General features: G+C 36.6%; 1 protein-coding gene across 1 annotated transcript in view; it reads right to left on the bottom strand.

Moving 5' to 3' along the window:
* Nucleotides 1-23,093, bottom strand: part of TRIO (trio Rho guanine nucleotide exchange factor) — a 515,315-nt gene that overhangs the window by 282,751 nt on the left and 209,471 nt on the right. The window contains exons 3-4 of the mRNA XM_044665522.1: nt 12,259-12,373; nt 2,489-2,681 (exon numbers count right to left, since the gene is read on the bottom strand). Coding sequence (XP_044521457.1) covers nt 2,489-2,681; nt 12,259-12,373 — 308 coding nt within the window. The remainder of the gene's footprint in view (nt 1-2,488; nt 2,682-12,258; nt 12,374-23,093) is intronic.

The raw sequence follows: 23,093 nt of genomic DNA, 5'->3' as shown, positions 1-23,093 counted from the left end.
CAACTCTAGGCAATGTGCTCTCCTACTAACCACTCTTCATAGTTGTCTGTTCCCATTTCCTCCACTTTAGAGAGAAGGAAGCATGAGCAGCTAAAGACAATAACATAACCTGCTAAAACTAGAAACACAATGTGTCTAGGTACAGAAATGATTAGCTTAGCACAGTGCCTGGCACACAGTAGGCATTATATAAATGTGTATTCCCATTCTCTTCCTCTTCCCCTTTCATGAGAAAGCAAGAGCACATGAAATGTTAATAATCTGTTTACCTTTTTAAAAATGTACAAGTTTACTAAGCAGCATGGTGCATGGAAAGAGGGCTGAACTGGTTGAAAGAGGACCTGAGGTCAACTCATGGCACTGCCATTTTATTTAGATGACTTTGGGTAGGTACTTTATCCTCATTTAGTCCTTTCATTTCCAAAATGAGAGGGGTTTGCCTAAATGACTGTAAGAACCCTTCCAACCTTAAATCTGTGATCCTCAATGGTTATATGCCTTAACAATCTGTACCTTATTCTCACCTGAGGAAAAATGTAGAACATTTTAATTACTTATTACTCATGCAAGTTATAAATTTATGATCTTAACTTCAACCAAGCTGTTTATAAAATAGGATTTATCTTTTCTGCTCAATAGAAATGGTGTCTGAGAAAAGAAAACAAGTCATATAACAACACAGCTGAATAAAATTAGTTTATTCAGATAAACTGGTTTACATAAGTAAACTAGTAAACTAAATTAGCATATTCGTATAAATTAGTTATACCCAGGCAATAAAAATAGGTTTGAGATGGAGCCATTTTGGTCCTGGTCCTGGTTCTGCTCTAGTCTCCGAATGCCCAGCAAACAAGACTTAGTATCAGTTTGCAAGCATTAGACAAAAGATGCAGTTACTGATGCTTTCTCCTAAACCAGCATTTGTGCCTGCAAGGTTGCTGCAGGTTAAGTCCCATCCCCAGGGAGCCAGACTCATTTACACTGACTTTTAATAGCTTCCTGAAGGCAAACTCCTGGAGGCAATCACCTGCACAACCCATCTAAGAGAGGAGAGCCAATATACATATACAGTGTTGGAAAAACTGGTGAAGGAGACTTCAAAAAAAGTCTGGAGACGGACTCAGTAGAATGCCACTAAGTTTTATATGAATTGTATCACTGAATCACCATTTTCTTCTTTCCTGTTGGAAAATATGGCAGTACATATAATAAAATCTACCTTCTTTATAATATCTAAAATTTTAAATGAGAAATGCTTCATTAAAATCTAATAAAATGTCCTTGAGTGGTTATTCTTTCTTTGAATGAAAAGAAGTATAAGCCCTGTATGAAATGGAAGCATAAAACTGATTTAATATTTCTTCTATCTGAACTGGTGAAGCTGAATTTCCTTTGAGTCAAGTTGATTTTACATTGTGATTATAAGAAGGATCAGTATACAGAAACAAATTGGGGAGGTAGGGGAGGAGCAGGGCAGAGATGCACCAATGGCTATCCCTAGCACTCACACTGGATATAACTTTTGGCTACACTTGTTCAAAAGAAAAATCTACTAGAGAAAAAAACCCTAAAGCTTATACAAGCAATCACATTCTGTTAAAAAACATCCACAGAAGAGTAGAATTCCTTATTCCCATTATCACCTCATTAAATTACCTCAAAAAATGTTGGTAACTTCTAGAAATAAGGAGGTGAAAATGGGGTGGACAAAGAAAATTGGCCCATTTAGGACTAGCACTCACTCCATTGTTTAGGAGGCTCACAGTTAAGTCAACTATGAATGTGACACCTTTCAGAAGGTGCCTCTAACTGGCCTTCACTTCAGTGTATACATCATTAAAATAACATGGTCCTCTTGATCACCTCCCTCCAACCAGAACCACCACTTTTTCATGTGTGTGAAAAGGACTCCTAATTAAAGCAACTAAACATGCTACACCACTCTCCTCATTACCATTCACTTTTTGGTCAGAGTCTTGGGAGCACAGCATTCTTTATTTATTCTGAAATACAAGGAAATGAAAATCACTGTGCTCCTTCATCAACTCAAGAGGTATAACTTGATAACCCTTTAACTCAAATTTGGCTAATGCATTGACTATGTAGAGTGCATCATAAAGATATAAAGTGAATTAAAATGTAAAAGCCTTCTTTTTCTAGTAAAAATTCCACATTATTTTATTCACAGAAAGGTTATATCATACCTCAGCTCCACTCCCATTTCTTACTGTCTCTCCTCAATTCTTCATTCACTTTTAAGAAAATATCTAAAGATATATCCTCATATCTACATTAGGTATTGGCAATACAAGTTTAATTACCAATTAAAAAAAATCTATTCCCTGACTAAATGATGAAAAGGTGTCATCATATAATTAACCGCAACTATCAGTTGTTATAGTAGATATATGTATATACATATTATGTGTGTGTGAGTATATATATATATATATATGTATGTATGTATGTATGTTATAGTAGAAATTACCTCAAATTCAAATTTAGAACTGCCAAAGTTTGTCCTCTGTTTCTGCCAAAAGTTGTCTGGCTTGATTATCAGTGCAACATGAATACAACAAGGAAAGGACTCTTGTAAAATCTTCAGTAGAGGCTTAATAGAGTCCCATTTGGATCCACGCATGTCCACAATAACAGTGAATCCTCGTTTACAGACTTCTTCACTGTGAAAAAAAGGAAAGTAAAAATTAAATACATATAGCAAAGGTGAATTAAATTGATACCACATTGGTAACTTCATAAATAACTACATGGACATTCAATTATTCAAGAGATAACCATTTGGCTTATTGATAATGTACTTTGTATTTCAGTTCAGTCAGAATATCTGGAGAACCAAGAGAAAGAGAGCCACTGAAACCAAAGGAAGAGAGGAAGTCTGGAGTGAAAGTTGGCAAATCTATATATAATGAATATTTTATTCCAGATGTCTGAGCTAGAGAGAGCATGGAAGGAAGGAAGGAAGGAAGGAAGGAAGGAAGGAAGGAAGGAAGAAAGGGATAAAAGGAAAGAGAGAGAGAGGGATATAGGGAGAGAGGGAGCAAGGAGCAAATTAGAATGATAGATTTTTCTTTTAAAAAGAGAACATCAATATAATACTTTTCAAAATACTTTTAAAAAGTTCATGACAGGATATAAACAATAATTTTGTCACAATTGTATTAAATTTAATATACACTATAAAAATAACAAATTCAGGGATGGATATAAAATCCTTTTTGTTTTTTGTACATTGAAATTCTGGTTGATGATTCAGTTGTTAATTAAAAGTTCTATTAAATTTTTAACAAGAAAAAAGGAAGGGGGAAAGAAGAATGCTTCGATGAACTATATATGCATTAAGGTTCTTAGGCAGGCTTTAACCTATGTCTCTCCTACTTTCAGGTCCAGTATGCTTTCTCCTACACTGCAGGTCACTAAATGACCTCGAGAATCTCTTTCCAAGATTTTATGATCTATGATCTTAGGAAATCACTTGTTCCCAATTTATGAATGATAAAGTAACTGCAAGGGGCCCATCTCCTTAAATAACCCAATATAATAAATTAGCTTATATGCCTTCCATAGGCTCAATCAATTTATCACAAATGCATATTTCTACTATTTTTCAAATGTATTAATATTTCAAATGATTAATAAATTGCAAATTTACTTAGAAACCAACCAATCAATCAATCAACAAAAATATCTTTGGCTCAGAGAACTGAAAGTGATGATCCAAATGAAGTTTGACCAGTGCCCTCTGAAATTGTCTATCAAGAATCATCAATATTAATTTAAATAAATAAACATAAACTTTTCTGTATCTCTTAAGGGAAAAATGAGTTATCTTAGGGAGAAAAGACTTAGAATTCTTTCTTGGCACACATAACTGATCTTAAACATAATTGTCATCAAAATATGTCATTCAGAAACAATAGAAATTTCTAGTTTGCTAAGTTATTTCCTTGGAGATGGAGAAAGCATCCTTCCCTGCCACCTGTCTTCAGGACTTCCCCTATTTTCTACACCACACTTCTTTTAATCCTCTTATTAAGGCACTTCCCACTATGAACTTCTGGTGCAAGGAAGACTAAAGCTCCCTTCAACCTCAGGCACTCCCACAAAATGAATGGTCAGAAAGAAAATCTTCCTCCCAAAAACCTTAAGATATAACTCCTTTCTTCTTCCACCATTTTAAAAGATATATTTCCATTAGTGAGCAACATCTTTCCTTGAAGGCTGACTCACAAGGGAAAGGAAAGGAATAAACATTTATAGAATACCTTCTATAAGCCAGGCACTATGCTCAGCATTTTCCAAATATTGCCTCATTTGAGCCTCACAACAGTCCTAAAGGTAGGTGCTGTTATTATTCCCATTTTACAGTCAAGAAATTGAGGCAAACAGAGGTTCATTTGTATTTCATGAAATTTTTAGACATCGATATAAAGATATCATGCAAGTTGTTATAGTAAGAGTATCATTTTTTTTAAAGATCACTTTCAGCTTAAAATTTCCTTTAATCCAGGCTGAAAAGAAGTACATGTGATTTGGTATTCCTTGTTAACAGCCTCAGGTGCTACAGGGAAGGCTTTGTGATAGTTTCCAAGCTACACCATAGTTAAGGAACAATTCTAATCCTCACCATTACACAGTCTATTCAGTAAAACAGCTTGTGTGGTCTAATGGTGTTGAAGCCAGGTCATTAGCTAGGTTCTGAGTATAAAGCACTTTGAAAATACCAAAGTACTATGTGAATGCCAATGATAATTTTAGGTTTTCACCTAATTTGAACCATTGCTTTACAGTGACAATGGAGGAATCATCTGACATCTAGCCTTAGGCAATCAACCTTGGAAACTGGCCTAAATTTAAATCTTTGTGAAACTAAATGATACACCTAAGTGTGGATGTTCTGCTTCATTATCTCTTTAAAATTACCTTCTCTCTGCCCTTTACCACGGAATGCTGAAAAATAACACATTCATATGCAACATGTTGTATGTGTATACACACACAGACATAAATCCCAACCTGTTTGTTTCTTATTTTGATTTATAACATGATGAATCTTTTATATTGTTGGAATTTTTTAAGGTTAAAGTCTATAGTATACCTATCTTTTGATGTGGATGACAAAATATGAGAATGAGTTCATATCAGCATATTTTTTGGGGTGTGGAAGCTGAATCATACCTGGTTGGATTCAATGAACTGGGTATTTAATTGATTGAAGGAAAAAATAAATTTGGCAGAAGTTACCATATTACCTCCTTTCATCAGTTACCTAAATGATCGATTCCATTTAAAACTAGTTTATATTCATAATTCACTTTCACATCATCATTCCATTACACTTCCAGTCTACTTTCTGTTAGGAAATTTCAAACCAAGTAACAATATAAATGGAAACATATCGTGCTTTATGTCCTAATTCACAAAGCATACAGAACATTTAGACAAGTTAAAGTCAACCTGGCCCCATCAAAACCAATTGATCGAGTCTCATTAAATTTTAATGGGGTTCAGCATTCTAGTTCTCATTCAAATATTTACTTTACTATGTCTTTAATATGTCAAAGTGCAGAACTCTAACAGGGTATATAATCGTGTGCTAATACTTCATCTACATGCTATAGAATGCTGTTGCCACTGAGGTACTTTGACTCTTCATAATAACCATAAATTCTACATCCATATACCAAATAAATGTCATCAGAAAACCTGCAGTTGTATGTTTTGTTTGTAGGCTTAAGATTCCCTGCACTTTAAACATTAATCTTCTTTAGATCAAAATAGATTTTGTTATAGAAAGTCTTCCTCTCAACACAACCTACATAACACTTGTAAGCTTTCCCACTTGAAAAAAGGCTTAGAAGAAATCCTGAATAATTCCCGGCCATGTAGCAGAGAATTTGGAAAACAATAGATTGGAGAATCATCCTGAACTTGCCAAGTGCTTAGTACTCTCTAAAGAAGGTTTAACCAGTTATCCTCTCCACCAGTCAAAGACTTACTACCCAGTTGCTTGAAAAACAGTAGTTTAACAGTGCTAACGGTGCATCTGCATCCTAATCCATTTATTTTTTCCAAGTAGAAAATGAGGTGCTATTTAAAGAGTAATGAATTACAGCTATCTAAAAGGCTGGTTTGTATTTATAGGCACCTAATCAACATGCACAGTCCTTAGCAAGAGAGCAGTTACATGCCAGGCATTCATATAATGGTCCTTAGTTCAAGACATGTGCTATATGACACACATCTGTCTATTTGCCAGTTGTTTCCAAAGACACTTGGCCACATACTTCTTCCTCTAAGATAAATGGAATCCCAATTTGACACCGATGTTCTCACTCAACATAATTTTTCTCCTTTTTTTCCAATATAGTTTTCTTTTCTCTTCTTTTCTTTTCTTTTTTCTTTTCTTTTCTTTTCTTTTCTCTTTTCTCTTCTCTTCTCTTCTCTTTTCTTTTGTTATTTTTAAATCCTTACCTTCTGTCTTGGAATCTATACCATGTATTGGTTCCAAGGCAGAAGAGTGGTAGGGCTAGGAAATGGGGTTTAAGTGACTTTCCCAGGGTCACACAGCTAGGAAGTGTCTGAAGTCACATTTAAACCCAGGACCTCCTGTCTCTGAGCCTGACTCTCAATCCACTGAGCTACCTACATGCCCCTTTTAATATTGTTTTCTAAAGAAACAGAAGCTCTACTTTTACTGGGCACAGAGATGAGGAAAGTGGTTTCCTCTCTAAAAACTGAAGGATGAAACTGCACTCAAGTCTTCAATCTAAAATAACTATGACCTTAAGTAAAGGAAGAAGAGCTATGTCACAGTAGATTACTTATGAAACAACCTCTAAATTAGTCCTGAAAAAGACAAAATGTCCCAAAAAACATCTGGCAGACTACACTGAACAGTTCAGGCAAGGGAAAACTCAGAAAAAATAGAAAAGTATCAGAACCAGAACTACACATAGAAAACTGAATAACAACTTCCCTGACAAAGAAAAAGACTTGTCTAGTCTATTCAAACTGAATTTAAGAGAACTGTGGCAGCTCTGTGTCTCTCATTTTCAAGAAGCTTCAATAAACTGGACTGTATTTAAAGGGATAAGCAAGATGAGGAATCTAGAAATCATATCATATCATAGGAGGACTAGATAAAAGGACTAAAGGTATTTAAACTAGACAAGTGAATGTGAAAGAGGTAAAAAGAGTCTTAGAACTGGAAGGGACCAACTCCCTCATTTTGTAGAAAAGGAAATTGGGGCCCAGAGAAGCAAAATTATTTCCTCAAGTTTGTGTAGGTTGGAAGTCATATGATCAAAATTCAAACCAACATTTTCTATCTCCAAATCCTACCCTCTTTCCACTGTAACAGGTGAAAGGGGTCATGTAGAAGAGGGACTGGTACTTTGTTCCAGAAAGGAGAACTAGACCAGCTGGGCAAAAATGACAAAAGCAAAGATTGAATTGTACCTGTCAGGGATGTTGTGGAAGTGTGTTCCTACAGTGGGGAGAGGGATTGGACTAGACTAATGGTTTATAAGGTATCTTGCTCAACCCCCAAATTCTGCAATTCTGTACGATTGTATGAAGCAGAGATGTTAAATGGTCATTTTCAAAACAAGATAGATGCCTACTGTCCCTGAGGGTTAATGAGATAAGCATCACTGATAAACACCTAAAGACTTGCACAGTAAGTTGAGCCAGAAAGTTTCAGTATTTGATCCATGAAGCTGGTACCAATGGTCAGGTTATACAAAGGTACACTTGTCATTGATTTGTTTTGTCCTAAATCTATCTCTTTCAAGCTTGAAGAAATACCTTCATATTGTAATATACCAGAACTAGATGAATAAAATATGTTCCATTACTCATTACCTTTCATGATTTTAAGACACCTTGACATATTTCTTGAAAATTTTCCTCAAATGCACAGATATGGTAACTGTATCCATAAGAGTTGATGAGATCACCAAGTGAAAGAGAGGACATTCATAGTTAGTAGGTACAAAGAGAATGAACATCTTGCAAAGGACATAGAGAAAGACTGATCATAACAATAGGACAATCAAGAGAAAAGTGTCAAAAAAACTTAGAGAGTGTCAAGGAGAACCAGGTAATTGGCAAAGTCAGACAATAATATTGTCAAAAAGGATGAGGATTGAGAAAAAAAAATCATTAGATCTGGCAATTAAGAAATCAGTGGCAACTTTTGAGAGAGCAATTCCAGTTAAAAATGATGAAGTCAGGGCAGCTGGATAGCTCAGTGGAGTGAGAGTCAGGCCTAGAGACAGGAGGTCCTAGGTTCAAACCCGGCCTCAGCCACTTCCCAGCTGTGTGACCCTGGGCAAGTCACTTGACCCCCATTGCCCATCCTTACCAATCTTCCAACTATGAGACAATACACCGAAGTACAAGGGCTTAAAAAAAAAATGATGAAGTCAGAGGCTCAAAATTAGTTAAGAAGTGAATGAGAGGAAAGAAAGTGAAGGCTCCCATTAGAATTGATCTTCTAAAAGAGGTTAGCTAGATAAGGCAGAGAGGTATGGGATGATCAAGCAAAGTTTTTGGGGGGATAGAATAAACATGGGAGTATCTGTAGGCAGTAGGGAAGCAACCAGTAGACAAGGAATAATTAAAGATCAATGAGTAAATGAAGATGATGGAGGATGCAATTTGCTGGAGAAATTGGAATGGAAAGGGATGTACATGTAGAGGATTTTGTCTTGGAGGGAAAAAAAGACCACCACTTCATATGAGATAGGTAAATAAGGAGATTGTAGTGAAAGGCATCTGAGTGATGTGAACTGAGGAAGCTAGGAGATGAAGGAGTTCTCAGTGAATTAGCTCAATTTTTTCCTTCTGAGTTGTTAGATATCACATAAATTAACTTAAATAACATAGCAAGAATATAAATAAATAGATCCTTCATAAAGAGTATATTTTATAAAGTCAGGCTCCTCTGATACCTCTCACCATGACTGTTGGGTGACTCTTGGAGAAGAAAGGATGTTTCCACACACACACACACACACACAAAATACCAGTAGCAATGCACACCCCAAACAAAGGTACAACCATTGCAAAACAAGCCATCGATAATGTTGAAGAGTAATTGATGGTTAAATGGTAATTCTTAGTTTAAATGCTTCTCCTATTGCCTAGGGATGGATACAAGATGGTGGCTTCTACATAAATAATGTTTTGGTTTAACTGAATATATTTATAATAGGGTCAGATGACTTCCTTCATCTCCTCTCCTCCTCAGTTCACATCACTTAGATGACTTTTACTACTATGCCTTTCTTTACCCCTGTCTCACAAGAAGAGGTGGTCCTTTTTCCCATGGCAAACACCTCTTTCCATTCTAATTTCTCCAGTAGATTACACCCTGAATCATCTTTTGCTTACTCACTAATTTTCAGTTACTCCTTGCCTACTAGCTGTTTCCCTTCTGCTTACAGATACTCCCATGTTTGTTCTATCCTCAAAAAACCCTCACATGATCATCCCAAACCTCTCCTGCTTTTTTTTTTTTTTAAACCCTTGTACTTCGGTGTATTGTCTCATAGGTGGAAGATTGGTAAGGGTGGGCAATGGGGGTCAAGTGACTTGCCCAGGGTCACACAGATAAGAAGTGGCTGAGGCCAGGTTTAAACCTAGGACCTCCTGTCTCTAGGCCTGGCTCTCACTCCACTGAGCTACCCAGCTGCCCCTCCTCTCCTGCTTTTTTGATTGGTCTAGATATATGACTTAATCAGGGTGAAAATTTCCACCAATTCAGGTTGCAAACTGTTCTAAAATTCATTAAAGTCTTAAGAGAATTACTTTGGGGGAGTGGGAGGGGCTATCCATGGTAACAAATTGGTTATTTATTGAAGACAAGATTTGAACCTAGGTCTTCCCAACTCCAAGACTAGACTTCTATCCAGTATGTCATTACATCCTCTATGTGTTTGTGTTAAGGACAATAAGTTTAAATTTTTTTATTATCACTGAACTAGTGCTTTAATAAAAGGGATATTAATAGATAGCCAACTTTTGACTATGATTTTTCCCTCTCAATGGACTGCTTGGAAATATGTTTAAATCAATGCCTGGTTTGTCATTGTCACCAGGATACTCCACTTCCCTCTATTCCAGTGATGGGCAACCTTTTGAGCTTGGTGTGGCAAAATTCACCAAAAAACCAAGCATAACTTGGGTGGTATGTCACTTTGAGAAAAAAAAAACATAATTTTGTGATATTTATAGTTTCAATAACAAAAATGTTTAATTGTAATATATAACTGTATTTTATAAACCAAAATAGGTAAATTAATATAGGTAGAATTGTCATCTATAGTGCACAGAGTGTCTACACTACATTATATCAAAAGTTGGCATGTAGCCCTGTACTTCTCTGTATGCAGCCACATGCAGCCATGTGTCATCGAAAATGGCTAACCGTGTCAGTGCCAACACACGTCATATTTGCCATCACCTCTCTATTCTGACATATGTCAATATAACAATAATAAACAAAGGAAATTGTCATTAACTTGGATATTAAAGGGCTGCTAGAGGCCAATCATTTATCCAAAAATATTAATTAGGTTCCTGTTGTCTAAAGGCCCTTTTTTTTTTGCTAGACAGAAGGAAAAATATATAGATGATAAAAATACAGACCAGTAGAAATCCATAATCTAATGCAAAGAGAAAATATACACAAATTACCATAAATCCAAATATTACAGGGTAAATCTATAAAAAGATTTATGAACAAGTTCCATGACAGCATGAAGTAGGTGGGTAAAGGAAGGCAAGAAGAGATTATTTTCAGCTGATTAGGACCAAGGAAATTTCATGTGAAGCTGATAATAAAGGATAGAGAAAATTTCAACAGGTAGAGTTGAGAACCAAGGGTAGGAGTGAGAAAAGGGAAATTTAAGTTATAAGGATGGCACGACAAAAGATGCAGAAGCAGGAAAATATACTTGTGTTTGGGTACTTAAGTAAATCTGCCTTCAATGTAAAGTAGTGAAGAGTGAGGAGATAAGACAAAAGAAAGCTAAAACCAGGTTATGAAGGTTTTGAAAACAAGATTAATAATAACAACAGCTTACTTTTCTCTAGAGCTTTAGGGTTTACAAAGCACTTTTCTTATGAGGGAATGTCCTTCAACTGGGAAATGGCTGAACAAATTGTGGTATCTGTTGGTGATGGAATACATTGCGCTCATAGAAATAATGAACTGAAGGAATTCTGTGTGAACAGGAACAATCTCCAGGAATTGATGCAGAGTGAAAGGAGCAGATCCAGGAGAACACATACAGAGGAGAACACATACACAGAAGCTGATACACTGTGGTACAATCAAACATAACGGACTTCTCTATTAGCAGCAATTGCAAGGATCCAGAGCAAGGCTGAGGGACTTATGAGAAAAAAAACTATCCACATTCAGAGGAAGAACTGTGGAAGGAGAAACACAGAAGAAAAACAACTGCTTGAACACATGGGCTGATGGGATATTATTGGGAATGTAGATGCTAAGAGATAACTCTAGTCCAACTATCAATAATATGGAATTAGGTATTAATCAATGATACATGTAACAATCAAGTGGCAGTGGGGGCGTGGGGGGTTTGGGAGAGAGGGAAAGAACATTGAAACATGTAATTATGGGAAAATATTTAAACAAAACAAAACAAAACAAAACACAAAGCACTTTTCTTCATCACAGCCTCATGTAGATAGGTAGAACCAGTAATATAATTCTCATTTTATAGACAAAGAAAAACTACAACTAAGGGAAGTTGAGTGAATTTCCAAAGATCACATAGTTAAAAATGTATGTGGGAATCAGTGAAGATTTTTGAAGAGAAGAATAATGTGACTAGAGCATTCATTAGGAAGACTAATCTGTTTGCAAAATGTAGGATAACTCTGGAAGAGAAGGCAGTTGAAGATTGGGAAACCAGTTAATAAGTGATTGCAATAGTTCAGGGCAATGGTCGATGAAGAGTCTAAATTGGGGTTATGGTTTTGGGAATGAAAAAGACAAGAGTGATTAAAGAGATTTAAAATCTAAATGTTAAGACACAGAGACCAATTTTATATGGGAAATGATAAGAAAACATGAAACATGATTCCTAGTTCACACTCCTGGGTGACTGGGAAAATAATGGCACCACTGCAAGTTTCATCCGAGTCAGATTAAGTCGATTACCAGAATTTTTTGCCCTTTACAAATTACAAAAGACAACTTACCTAGGAATACAGGCTAGATATGAAATTAGTCTTCTCAGATCTTCCTGTCGTATTCTATCATGATTGCTGCGAGCTGGAAAGGTTAAAATAGGACCTCCACGTTTATCTCTACCACCTAAAAAACAAACATTCAGAAACACTTAGAAAATGCACAGAAAGCAATAATAAACCAAAAGAAAGCATGACTCTGCTTTTGAATTTTTTTTAAAGACTTCATCTTCATCCAACAGAATGATACAAGACATAGCGTGAAAAGCTCATTTTAATCAAAAGCAGCAGTCAGGTACAGCAATGCCAACAGCCAAGAGTCCTTGTTTTATCATAGGCATGCCAAGGCTATTTCTAATCTCTTGGCAGCTCATCGAATGAAAAATGTCAGTGGGTCACCACACAGTCCTACATACCATTCACAGTAGGCTGCTACATGAACTGTCTTTTCAATGTGTTTTGTTCTTTCCTCATCTAGAAGAATGAATTTTCATTTTGGAAGAAAATAAGTTTAATGCATGTATCTACAGAATAAATTCACCTGCAGTAGCATTTTCATCCTCAATTGTGCTTCTAGCCCTAAAAGGAAAAGAATGGAAAACAACTCCTCCCTGCAGGTAATGCATCTGATGCTGATGGCCCTGAAAAATGTGTGAAAGAGTTGGCATTTATCCCATGCTATAAGGTTTGCAAACCTTCTTCCATACATTACCTCATTTGAGCCTCAACAACCCCCTGACGTAATTCCTTAAAAGTATTATTCAAGTATTACAGATGAGAAATTTGAAATGCAGAAGAGATCCATAAAGCACGCAGGCACACACACACACACACACACACACACACACACACACAGCATCCATACACTCAATATGTCTTATATGACCTATATATGGCACTGTCCATACACTCAAGGTACTTTCAATATATCTGGGGAGATGAATAACAGTACAAAGCAGAACATGCATGTACCCTAATCAGTCACACAGAGAGGTTACTCTATAGATTCAGGAAAAGGAAATTGACTTTCAGATAGAGGTGCTCAAGAAAAATTTCATCATAAAGGAAGAAAGTCCTGAATTGAGCTTTCCAGGATAGATAAGGATTTGAACAGGGAACAGTTAGGAATCTACAAACCACATTCAGGGGAATGCCTAGCACATAGTTGTTATTCAGTTGTATCCAACTCTTCATGACCCCAGTTGGAATTTTCTTGGGAAACATACTGAGCATGGTTTGCCATTTCCTTCCAGTTCGTTTCACAGATGAGGAAACTGAGGCAAACAGGGTTAAGTTACTTGCCCAGGGTTACACAACTAGTAAGTATCTGAGGTTGGATTTGAACTCGGGTCTTCCTGACCATAAACTCAGCATTCTATCCACTGCAGGACCTAGCTGCCCAAGCACAAAGTAGCAATTGCTTAATGAATGATGGTCGATTGAATGACTTAATGAAAACAAACTAAATGAATGTTAGAAGAGATATGAAGGTGACTAAAGATAATGGCTTTAAAAACAGATATTGTGATAAAAAGATTAGTTAAAACTGGCAAAGGCTGCCTGGCATAGGTAAGAAGTTTTCAAATCAGATGATCAACAAGGATAGAGATAGTCAGTATGCTCAATGCTCCCTACTACTACTACTCAGTCTTAATGTCTGTACTTACAGAATAAATTCTCCTTCAGTAGCACTTTCAATCCTCCCTTTTCTATCCAAGAACAACTCTGCTTCTATCCCTGAAGGGAAAAAGGATGGAAAACAACTATTCCTTGCATGTGCTGCAACTGATGCTGATGACCCTGAAAAATATGTGGCTGGTACCCTAATTCAATGACCTCTTCTGCTTCAAAATTCATGCCTTCTGATTATATGCAACCTCTCCAAATTCTGGTCATTCACTCACTGCCTAGAAATTCTCACACCTTTCTCCAAACTTTGACACTGAACTTTGAAACCTCCTATTGTCTTCAGGAGCTTTGGAACAAATTGTAATCATCCACCCCTTCTGCTGGGGGAAGTCTTTGCATGTCTGGCACAGACACACTCTCACCAACAGGTTTCAGGCTTGTCAGTTACACTCAACCTGATTCAGCCCATCTGTCCAGAGGGTATGCCAGGATGTGGCCACTGCCTATGCTACAGCTTCTCAGAGCCACTGGTGAGAACTGGCTGGCAGGTGGGCACCAAAGAAGAAAGCATCCCTGAAAAGGACTCAGCACGCTCTCACACCAGAGGTACTAACTAGTCTTCTGTGAGCATCCTCTTTACTCCATTTTACATCTTTGTACATCTTTTACTATCACATTCTCAACAGATGATCTGGACATTCCCTTCTCCCTTTTAGCCCCCAATTACATTTCCTCCCATTTCATTCTTAAGCAGGTGACTTCTCTTATTGCAGGTGACTTCTCTTATTATTATTACTGAAAAGACTGAGGTCATTATATAATCAAAGGTTTAGAGAATAAAAATAATCCAGATCTCTCATTTTATAGTTGAGAAATGTGAGTTTGAGAAGAAAAGTAAAGATCACAATTGTAATAAATCAAGAGAGGTGGGATTTGAATATTATTTCTCTAACACCACACAGATGTGAACTTCTCTAATTCCCCTCTTTACTTCCTCTAAACTTTTCAATAATAATCTACTTCCAGTTCCTTCTCTTTAGTCTCAAAAGTTGTAGGTAGCTGCCTGTCCTTGAACCTTTGATCATATCAACTTCCCATCTTTCTGATGACATGGTCCCTAGGTCTTGTAATGCAAAAGATGCAAGACAGGTTTTGCTCTTACAGGGGGCCAACTGAAAACTTATGGCACTTAAGCCTTAGAATTCTGAGAGAAAGTGCAGTTGGTCCCTGAAGCTTGAACAGAGCGGAAGGATCAACCAGAGCTCTATTTTGGCTTTCAGTTTGCTTTAGCCTGTGCCTTGTCTTTGGACAATTCGTACCTCGCTAATTTCTCTGGACCTCTCCCTGACCTTCTCCATATTATTTCCCTGTTTTCCCTGCCTGTTTCCCCAAGGCTCTGGAAGGTAGGGTGGCTTTTGGGTTTTAGTGAAAAGACTTTGTGGGTTTAGTTTCCCCATAGGCGAGTAGGACATCCCTGAATTCAAATTATCCCTTTAGTATACCCTCTACCTTAAAAGCAGCCAAATCTTCCCAGGCTCAGAGAGCAGGTTCTCTCTCAGTCTAACCCATTCCTGAGACCCTCCCCAATCTTGAGTTTCTCCCTAGAGGCTGTCAGGAACCCCAAACCCCTCTCTCCTTCCAGACCAACCCTGAAACATTAATAAACACTTGGCTACCTAATCAAACTCTCTGGAGAATCTTTGTGTTGAAGAATTAGGCAAGGGTGAAGGGGGAAAAATAATTCTCTTTTATTTCCTGAGGGAAACTGGAGGCATCCATCTTGGGAGGAAGTAGTTGCCCAACACTTCCTCCTGAATCCCTTTTGTTTCATTGATAGGGAGGAGCCTTGTGGTTCCTCCTTTGAGGACTTGAGAAACTGACAAGAAAGCCCTCAAGTCAGATTCAAACCACTTCTGTCTGGCCCTATTCTTTGTGTCTGTGAAAGTACCTTTCCTGCCTGGAAGGGTTCAGTATATTACCCCAATATCCTCTTGTCTCTAGCCTGGATGTCTAGTCTGTGTCAGCTGCCTCTCCTGAACACCTCACCCGTACCCTTACCATCCTAATACCGACTTGTCCATTCCTCCCTAAACTCAGCTATCCCTTTCATTCCTCTCCTATTACCTCAATCGCCTTTTACCCCTCTGTCACTCAGCAAGGGAAAGAGGTCACCCCCGAATTTTAGTGTACCCCCTTTTTATCCATTACAATCTCTTACCCCAATACATTTTCAGTATATCTCTTTCCTATATCATCCTTGTGATATTGGAAATTTGGGGGTCCTTGAACTAATTTTGAGGTCCCTGATCTAAACTTTCTGTGGACATTTAGGGCTCTTTAAAACTACATTTCCCATGATTCCTCTTGAGTAATCAGGTAGACAGGAAGTGTAATAACTTAGAGAGAAGATATAAAAAGGAAGTGCCTGGAAGGGCACGCTCTTTTCCAGCTGAAACAGCATAGTTGTGGAGGTATGGCGGGGCTTTCAAACTAACTCTTAATATGGCACGTGGCTTCATTTTTCAAATGGCTATTAATAAATCTTAAAAAAAACCCCAATACTTTTAAAACTATTCTTTTATATCCATTTTATTTCTTACATCCTGCCTAGACTAAACACATGTTAAAGTCTCTTTTATCCTAAAACCATCTTCAAACTAACATCCCTTTGCTTCTCTTTACTGGCAAACTTCTAGAAATAATGTATATGTCCTGCCTCTTGCTTCCTCAATAATTGCTTACTCCACAACTATTTTTTATGCAGCCAATCTCTCAGGAACACTGACCATGATGATTTTACTGGGACCCCAAGCAGTTTAGCACTGATGCTCCCAGGGCCCCTAGTAGATCAGAGCACAAGCCCAAAGATAAGACTTCCCCAGAGACCTGAAACAAGATCTGGGGCCAGGAACACAAATGCAGACCTACAGAAAAGCCACCTAGCTAATGCCACAGCCAAGTCATGAGAGGTTTTCTCTGACTTTCCAACTCTCCCTTCCTTTAACAGTTAATCTATGGCCATTGCATAAGTATTTTTGGTTTGCATATGTGAACAACAGCCCAAGAGTGAACACTATGCAATCAATTAGTTGTCAGATCCCAATGATTCTATCCCCACAATATCTCTTAGATAACATTTTTGTGGTGGCAAAGAAGCCCATCATTTACGAAATGGCTGAACAAGTAGTAGTTATATTAATATAATGGGATATTACTGTGCTATCAAAAATGTTGAAGGATAGGGTTTCAGAAAAACCTAGGAAGAATTGTATGAACTGACACAAAGTGAAGTGAGCAGAAATAGAACAATTTATACATAACAGCAATATTGTAATGGTAATCTACTTTGAAAGATGTAGTAATTGATTATTATGATGACAAATTAGAGATCCAAAAGACACATGATAAAACATACTGTCCACAAGATAAAGATAAAGAATGGATGGACTCAGAGTACAAGTTAAAACAATTTCTTCTCTTGATTATTATTGGACATAGCTAATATGATAATTTGTTTTTTATGACTACTCAAATCTATAAAGGGTTTTCTTTTATATTAAGTCAATTGGAATTAATTTGAAATTAAAAATATATCTCCTTCCTACACTTCCTAATGTTCATTATAACTAGAGTCCATCCTCATTTACAAATTCATCTCTTGACTAACATAAAATATATTCTCTCTGGTCTTCCTGCTTTCAGCCTATCTCTTCCCTAATTCATCCTTTCTCCATCCTATTGCAGAGCAATTTTCCTATTGTACTGCTCTAATTATGTTACTTCAGATTTAAAAAATATTGAATGGCTTCCCAGTCCCTAACAAATATAAATTCCTGATTGTGACATTTAAGGCCTTGTATAATCTGGCCCAATCCAATTTTTTCCCCCAGCATTTACAGAACCATAGAGTTTCAGAAGGCACCCCCCATAGACCATCTAGTCCAATCCACACCTGAACAAATATTTCTTCTACAAAACCCCAGAAATTAGTTATGAATACTTTGCTTGAAAAACCCTGTCAAAGAGGAACTGAATACCTCCTGAGGTTGCTCATTCCATTTTGGAATCATTTTGTTAAGTTTTTCCTAACAGAAAACCTATATTTACCTCTTTGCAATTTCTACCCACTGCTCCTAAAAAAGTATCTTCATTTGATAGCTCTTCAAAAATACTTGAGAACAGCTTTCATGTCTCCCACCATTTTCATTTTTTCAGTTTAAATATCCTAAATTGTTTCAACTTAGTCTCATGGCATTCAAGAACCTGATCACCTTCCTCTGGAAAACTTTGCCACTTAGTGGTATGCTCTATAAACTGTGATATTTTGCACTGAACACAACATGAAAGATATGTTCTAACTAGAAGAAAGTACAGTTCAACTCTTGTCTTTCTTGTTAGACACTAGGCTTTGGTTTTTGCTTTCAATATCATACTGCTGGCTAATATTACAGTCCCACTGGAGTTTTAGATCAGATATGGATGAATCATTATTACTTTTGTACTTCTAAATCAGAATATTCTAACCCCAAAATAAGGATTCATATTTACACCCTCTATATTTATATTTATATTCATATTTACAGTGGATCAGTGATCTAACAATGAAATTATTCCCTCCAATGATACAGATCATTTTCACAACATTCAGATCACAGTCCATTTGTAGTTTATGGCATCATGACTGTTGTCTTCCTTTTGGTCTCTTGACATAATGTGGGCACCCACAGGCTGTCCATCTGTTATCATTTTTTCCCCTCAATAATACCAGTCCACATCTTTTTCCTGTTATAAATCTCTTGTTTTTCAACGATAATGATTACTGTGAGGTATTCAGATATAGTAGAAAGAAAACAATGTCAAGGGAGAAATTAGTTATGGAGTCCCAGCTGTGCTGCTGACTAGCTGTGTGATTGTCACTGAATTTATTAGAACTTCATTTTCTTCATCTGTTAAATTTGGTTAATAATATTCATACTATCCATCACCCAGTTTTGTGCAGAATAAGATATAATGCTTCACATGGCCAAAATATTGATGTCTTTTGCTGGACTTAATGTATTTTTCTTTAAAAGGGAGGGCTTCTACTCAAGTTCCTCCATTAGACTATGAACTCCTTGAGAAAAGGTACTGTCATTTTGTAGCCCCAGCACTCAGCAGAGTGGTGGCACATTGTAAGCCTTTAACAAATGTTCAACAAGTTGACTGAATGGCATAATACCATATTAGAAGTTAATATGTACATATTTGTATACATTCACATATTTATTAGATCATATATAAGAAGAAATCATAATTTCCTATATAATTCTCTTTACTTTTTGCTTATTGAAAAGTTTGTTTTTGGTTGATGATTTAATTTCACAATAAAAAGGGGAATACTAATTTAAAAAACCAAAACCATAAATGCTCAGTGTCCAAAAAACAGACAAAGGGAATACACTCCAGTTTTTTATAATAGTTAATCCATTTAATTGGCAAGAAATTAATATCATGGGGCTTCTACAGGAATTCTAAATTAAAAGAAAATATTACAGTTATTCATATTTCACGTCTGAAAAGTAGACAGAGTATAAAGACATATATTTCTTAAAGTATTTGCAAGTATTTATTTAACTAGTGGTCTGTATCAGCTGTAGGAAAACTATGACAGGAGGGTCAAATTTGCCCATGGCCTATTTTTGCACCTTTTAAAATGCAATAAAACTTTATTTTAATGTGTAAAAACCATTCTTAGTTTGGGGTGTGCAAAAGCAGGAGTTGGTATGATTCAGCCCATCAGTATATTTGCTGACCCACAACCTATATCATCTTTTATCTTATGACAGTAAATCCATAGGCTAGTAGAAGAATTTAGCACATCTCTATTTAAATATCTGCTTAACAGGAAAACAAAAGGCTAAAAAAAGGGAGGTTAAATTCAAAGACTGCTCAAAGATTCTACCCAGAAAAACAAATAGTTATCAGGAATTGGTTTCTTCATACACCCAAAGGCAACAAGAAACACCATCACAAGATACTAGCAGCTGCTCACAAAGAGAATAAACAGACCACCATGGAGATAACTACAGTTTATATATCAACAATGGTTACAAAGGGTGAAGAAATGGAGAAGTTCTCTGAAGAACTTGGCAAGATATTCCAAACAAAGTCAACATACATTTGAATATTTTTGAACAACAGTGTAAAAGAATGTTGGGGGGCATGGAGGAAAAATGGAAAACTATGCTGGAAAATACAGTTTGTAAACAAGAAATGAATACAGTCAAAGGTTTATAAACTATTTTTGCCTATATAAAGGGAGTATTTTCTTAAAGAAAAAAGTTAGGTGTTAGATTTGGCAAGGACTGCCTAACACTCCCCAAACAAGATTTTTGAGTGGGAAAGTACCTTCGAAATCATCTAGTTAAATACTTATATTTTGTAGAGGGAAATAAAGACTCAGAGAAGTTAATTAACTTGCCCAAACTTTTCACAGGTGATAGAAAATGGATGTATCTGGGTTTAAGTCAATATCTTCTGACTCCAAATTATAGTATTCATTCCATTATATCATCTGATGACTTTTTACAGACATTACTCTCACTTCAGAATCAGCTACCTGACTATAGTAAGACCTGTAAATGATTAAAGCAAAGGTCAAAGTAAATAAGTAAATAGCAAATTGGAAGAAAACAGAAACATGAAAAAAGGGATACCTTATGCAATCATAGTACTCCAACTTGACTTGTTTAAACAAGTAGTCAGCTGACTTAAATAAATCATCTGCAGAAGTAACTGGTGGAGGTTACAGCAATACAGATTTAGACTTGATGTAAGCAAAATATTTAACTGAAAAGACAATTTATCTGACAACCACAATAATGAAAAGGGCAACAGTCCTGAAAGTCTTTGGACTTCTGATCAATACAATGGCCAATCACATCTATGGAATAGTAATAGTACACCTCCCTCCTCTGGGGAGAGAGGAAGCATACTAGAGGAATGAAATGAGACTCACCCTTCCAGACAAGGCAAATGTGTTTGTTTTGTCCTTATATTTATTAAGGAGGTTCTTTTGAAGGGAGGCAGTAGAGTGTCACTGGGAAGTGATATTTTTTTTAATTATAAAGCAATAAGTAATAAGTAATAAGGCATGATAATAATAAGTAATAAGACATTAAAAAAGCAAAAGCAAAACAAAACTTCCTAACAATTAATTATCTCAGAGTGGAATGGACAGTTTTTGGGGATGGTAAGTTTCTCTTCACTGGCAATGTTTAAACAAAGACTATCTATGCTAAATTTAATGAGCCACATGGTCCTGTGGAAGAGAATTCTTTAGTCCAGCGATGGGCAAACTTTTTAAAGAGGGGGTCAAAGGAAAGGAAATGCTCATCTGTCAGTTTGTTTCTAAGGCAACTCCTTTGAAGTTTCATTGTAGTGTATCCTACTCATTGTATTCATCAGATTAGGAATAAAGTCTCCTAGGGATAGAACATTTCAGGGGACAGCATCTGGCCTGAGGGCTATAGTTTGTCCATCACTGCTTTAGTCTATTGTTTATCCTGAGTTAACACTAACTTAAGTATCTTACTAGATTGTGAAGACTGGACTAACTCTCCTTTGTGCAATTTTTGAATGAATCAACACAAACTTAAAATAGGTGGAGGAGCTCCAAACCACTTAGTGAATTCACACCCTCAGAAATTCAATCAGCCAATAAGCTGATAATAAGCACCTGAGAAAGTGTTCTAAATCTCTAATAATTAGAGAAATGCAAATCAAAACAACTCTCAGGTATCACCTCATAACTAGCAGATTGGCTAAAATGATAGAAGGAGATAGTAATGAATGTTGGAGGGGATGTGGTAAAATTGGGACATTAATGCATTGCTGGTGGAGTTGTGAACTGATCCAACCATTATGTATGGCAATTTGGAACTATGCCCAAAGAGCACTAAAAGAATGATCCAGCCACACCATTGCTGGGATTGTACCCCAAAGAGATCATAGGGGAAAAGACATGTACAAAAATATCCATAGCTGCACTCTTTGTGGTGGCAAAAACCTGGAAAACGAGGGGATGCCCTTCAATTGGGGAATAGCTGAACAAATTGTGGCATATGCTGGTGATGGAATACTATTGAGCTCAAAGTAATAATAAACTAGAGGAATTCCATGTGAACTGGAAAGACCTCCAGGAATTGATGCAGAGTGAAAGGAGCAGAGCCAGAAGAACATTGTACACAGAGACTGATACACTGTGGTACAATTGAACATAACAGACTTCTCTACTAGCAGCAATGCAGGGATCCAGAGCAATGAGGAGGGACTTATGAGAAAGAAAACTAGCCACATTCAGAGGAAGAACTGTGGGATGAGAAACACAGAAGAAAAGCAACTGCTTGAACACATGGGCTGATGGGATATGATTGGGGATGTAGACGCTAAATAATAACTCTAGTCCATGATGTCCTCCTGGGGAAAAAAAAAAAAAAAAGAAAAACAACTGCTTGAACACATGGGTTGATGCACACATGATTTGGGATGTAGACTCTTAATGACCACCCTAGTGCAATTATCAATAATATGGAAATAGATCTTGATCAATGACATGAAGAAACCAGTGAAAATGCACATTGGCTATGGGGGTGTGGGGTGGGGGAAGAGAGAGCAAGAACATGAATCATGTAACCATGGGAAAAAATTTTTCTAAAAAAGAAAATAAATGCCTGGAGGGGGAGGAGGGATAAATAAATAAATAAACAAATAAATAAATGAATGAATGAATGAATGAATGAATAAACAAACAAACAAACAAATGAATAAATGAATGAATGAATAAATAAATAGATGAATGGACTTAAGAAAAAAACCTGTGTGAAAACTAGAAAGCATTCTGATAGAAAGTAGGTACAGGTTAGAATCTCTCACTATTTTTAAGTTCAATAGGTATCTGACTTAAAAACAAAGATAACATTATGAAACATTTATCATAAGTAAATAAAAGAATAAATCATCTGTCAGATCTATGTATGGGGTAAGAGTTTTTGAGAAAACAAGGAATTAAGAGGATCACAGAGGGGCAGCTGGGTGACTCAGTGTATTGAGAGCCAGACCTAGAGACGGGAGGTCTTTGGTTCAAATATGGCCTCAGACACTTCCCAGTAACCCTGGGCAAGTCACTTAACCCCCGTTGCCTAGCCCTTACCACTCTTCTGTCTTTGAACAGTATTACA

The sequence above is a fragment of the Gracilinanus agilis genome, chromosome 1 (genome assembly GCF_016433145.1).
Source record: "Gracilinanus agilis isolate LMUSP501 chromosome 1, AgileGrace, whole genome shotgun sequence".
Taxonomy (NCBI): Eukaryota; Metazoa; Chordata; class Mammalia; order Didelphimorphia; family Didelphidae; genus Gracilinanus; species Gracilinanus agilis.
The sequence above is the reverse complement of the archived record's forward strand: the minus strand, read 5'-3'. Positions and strand labels throughout refer to the sequence as shown.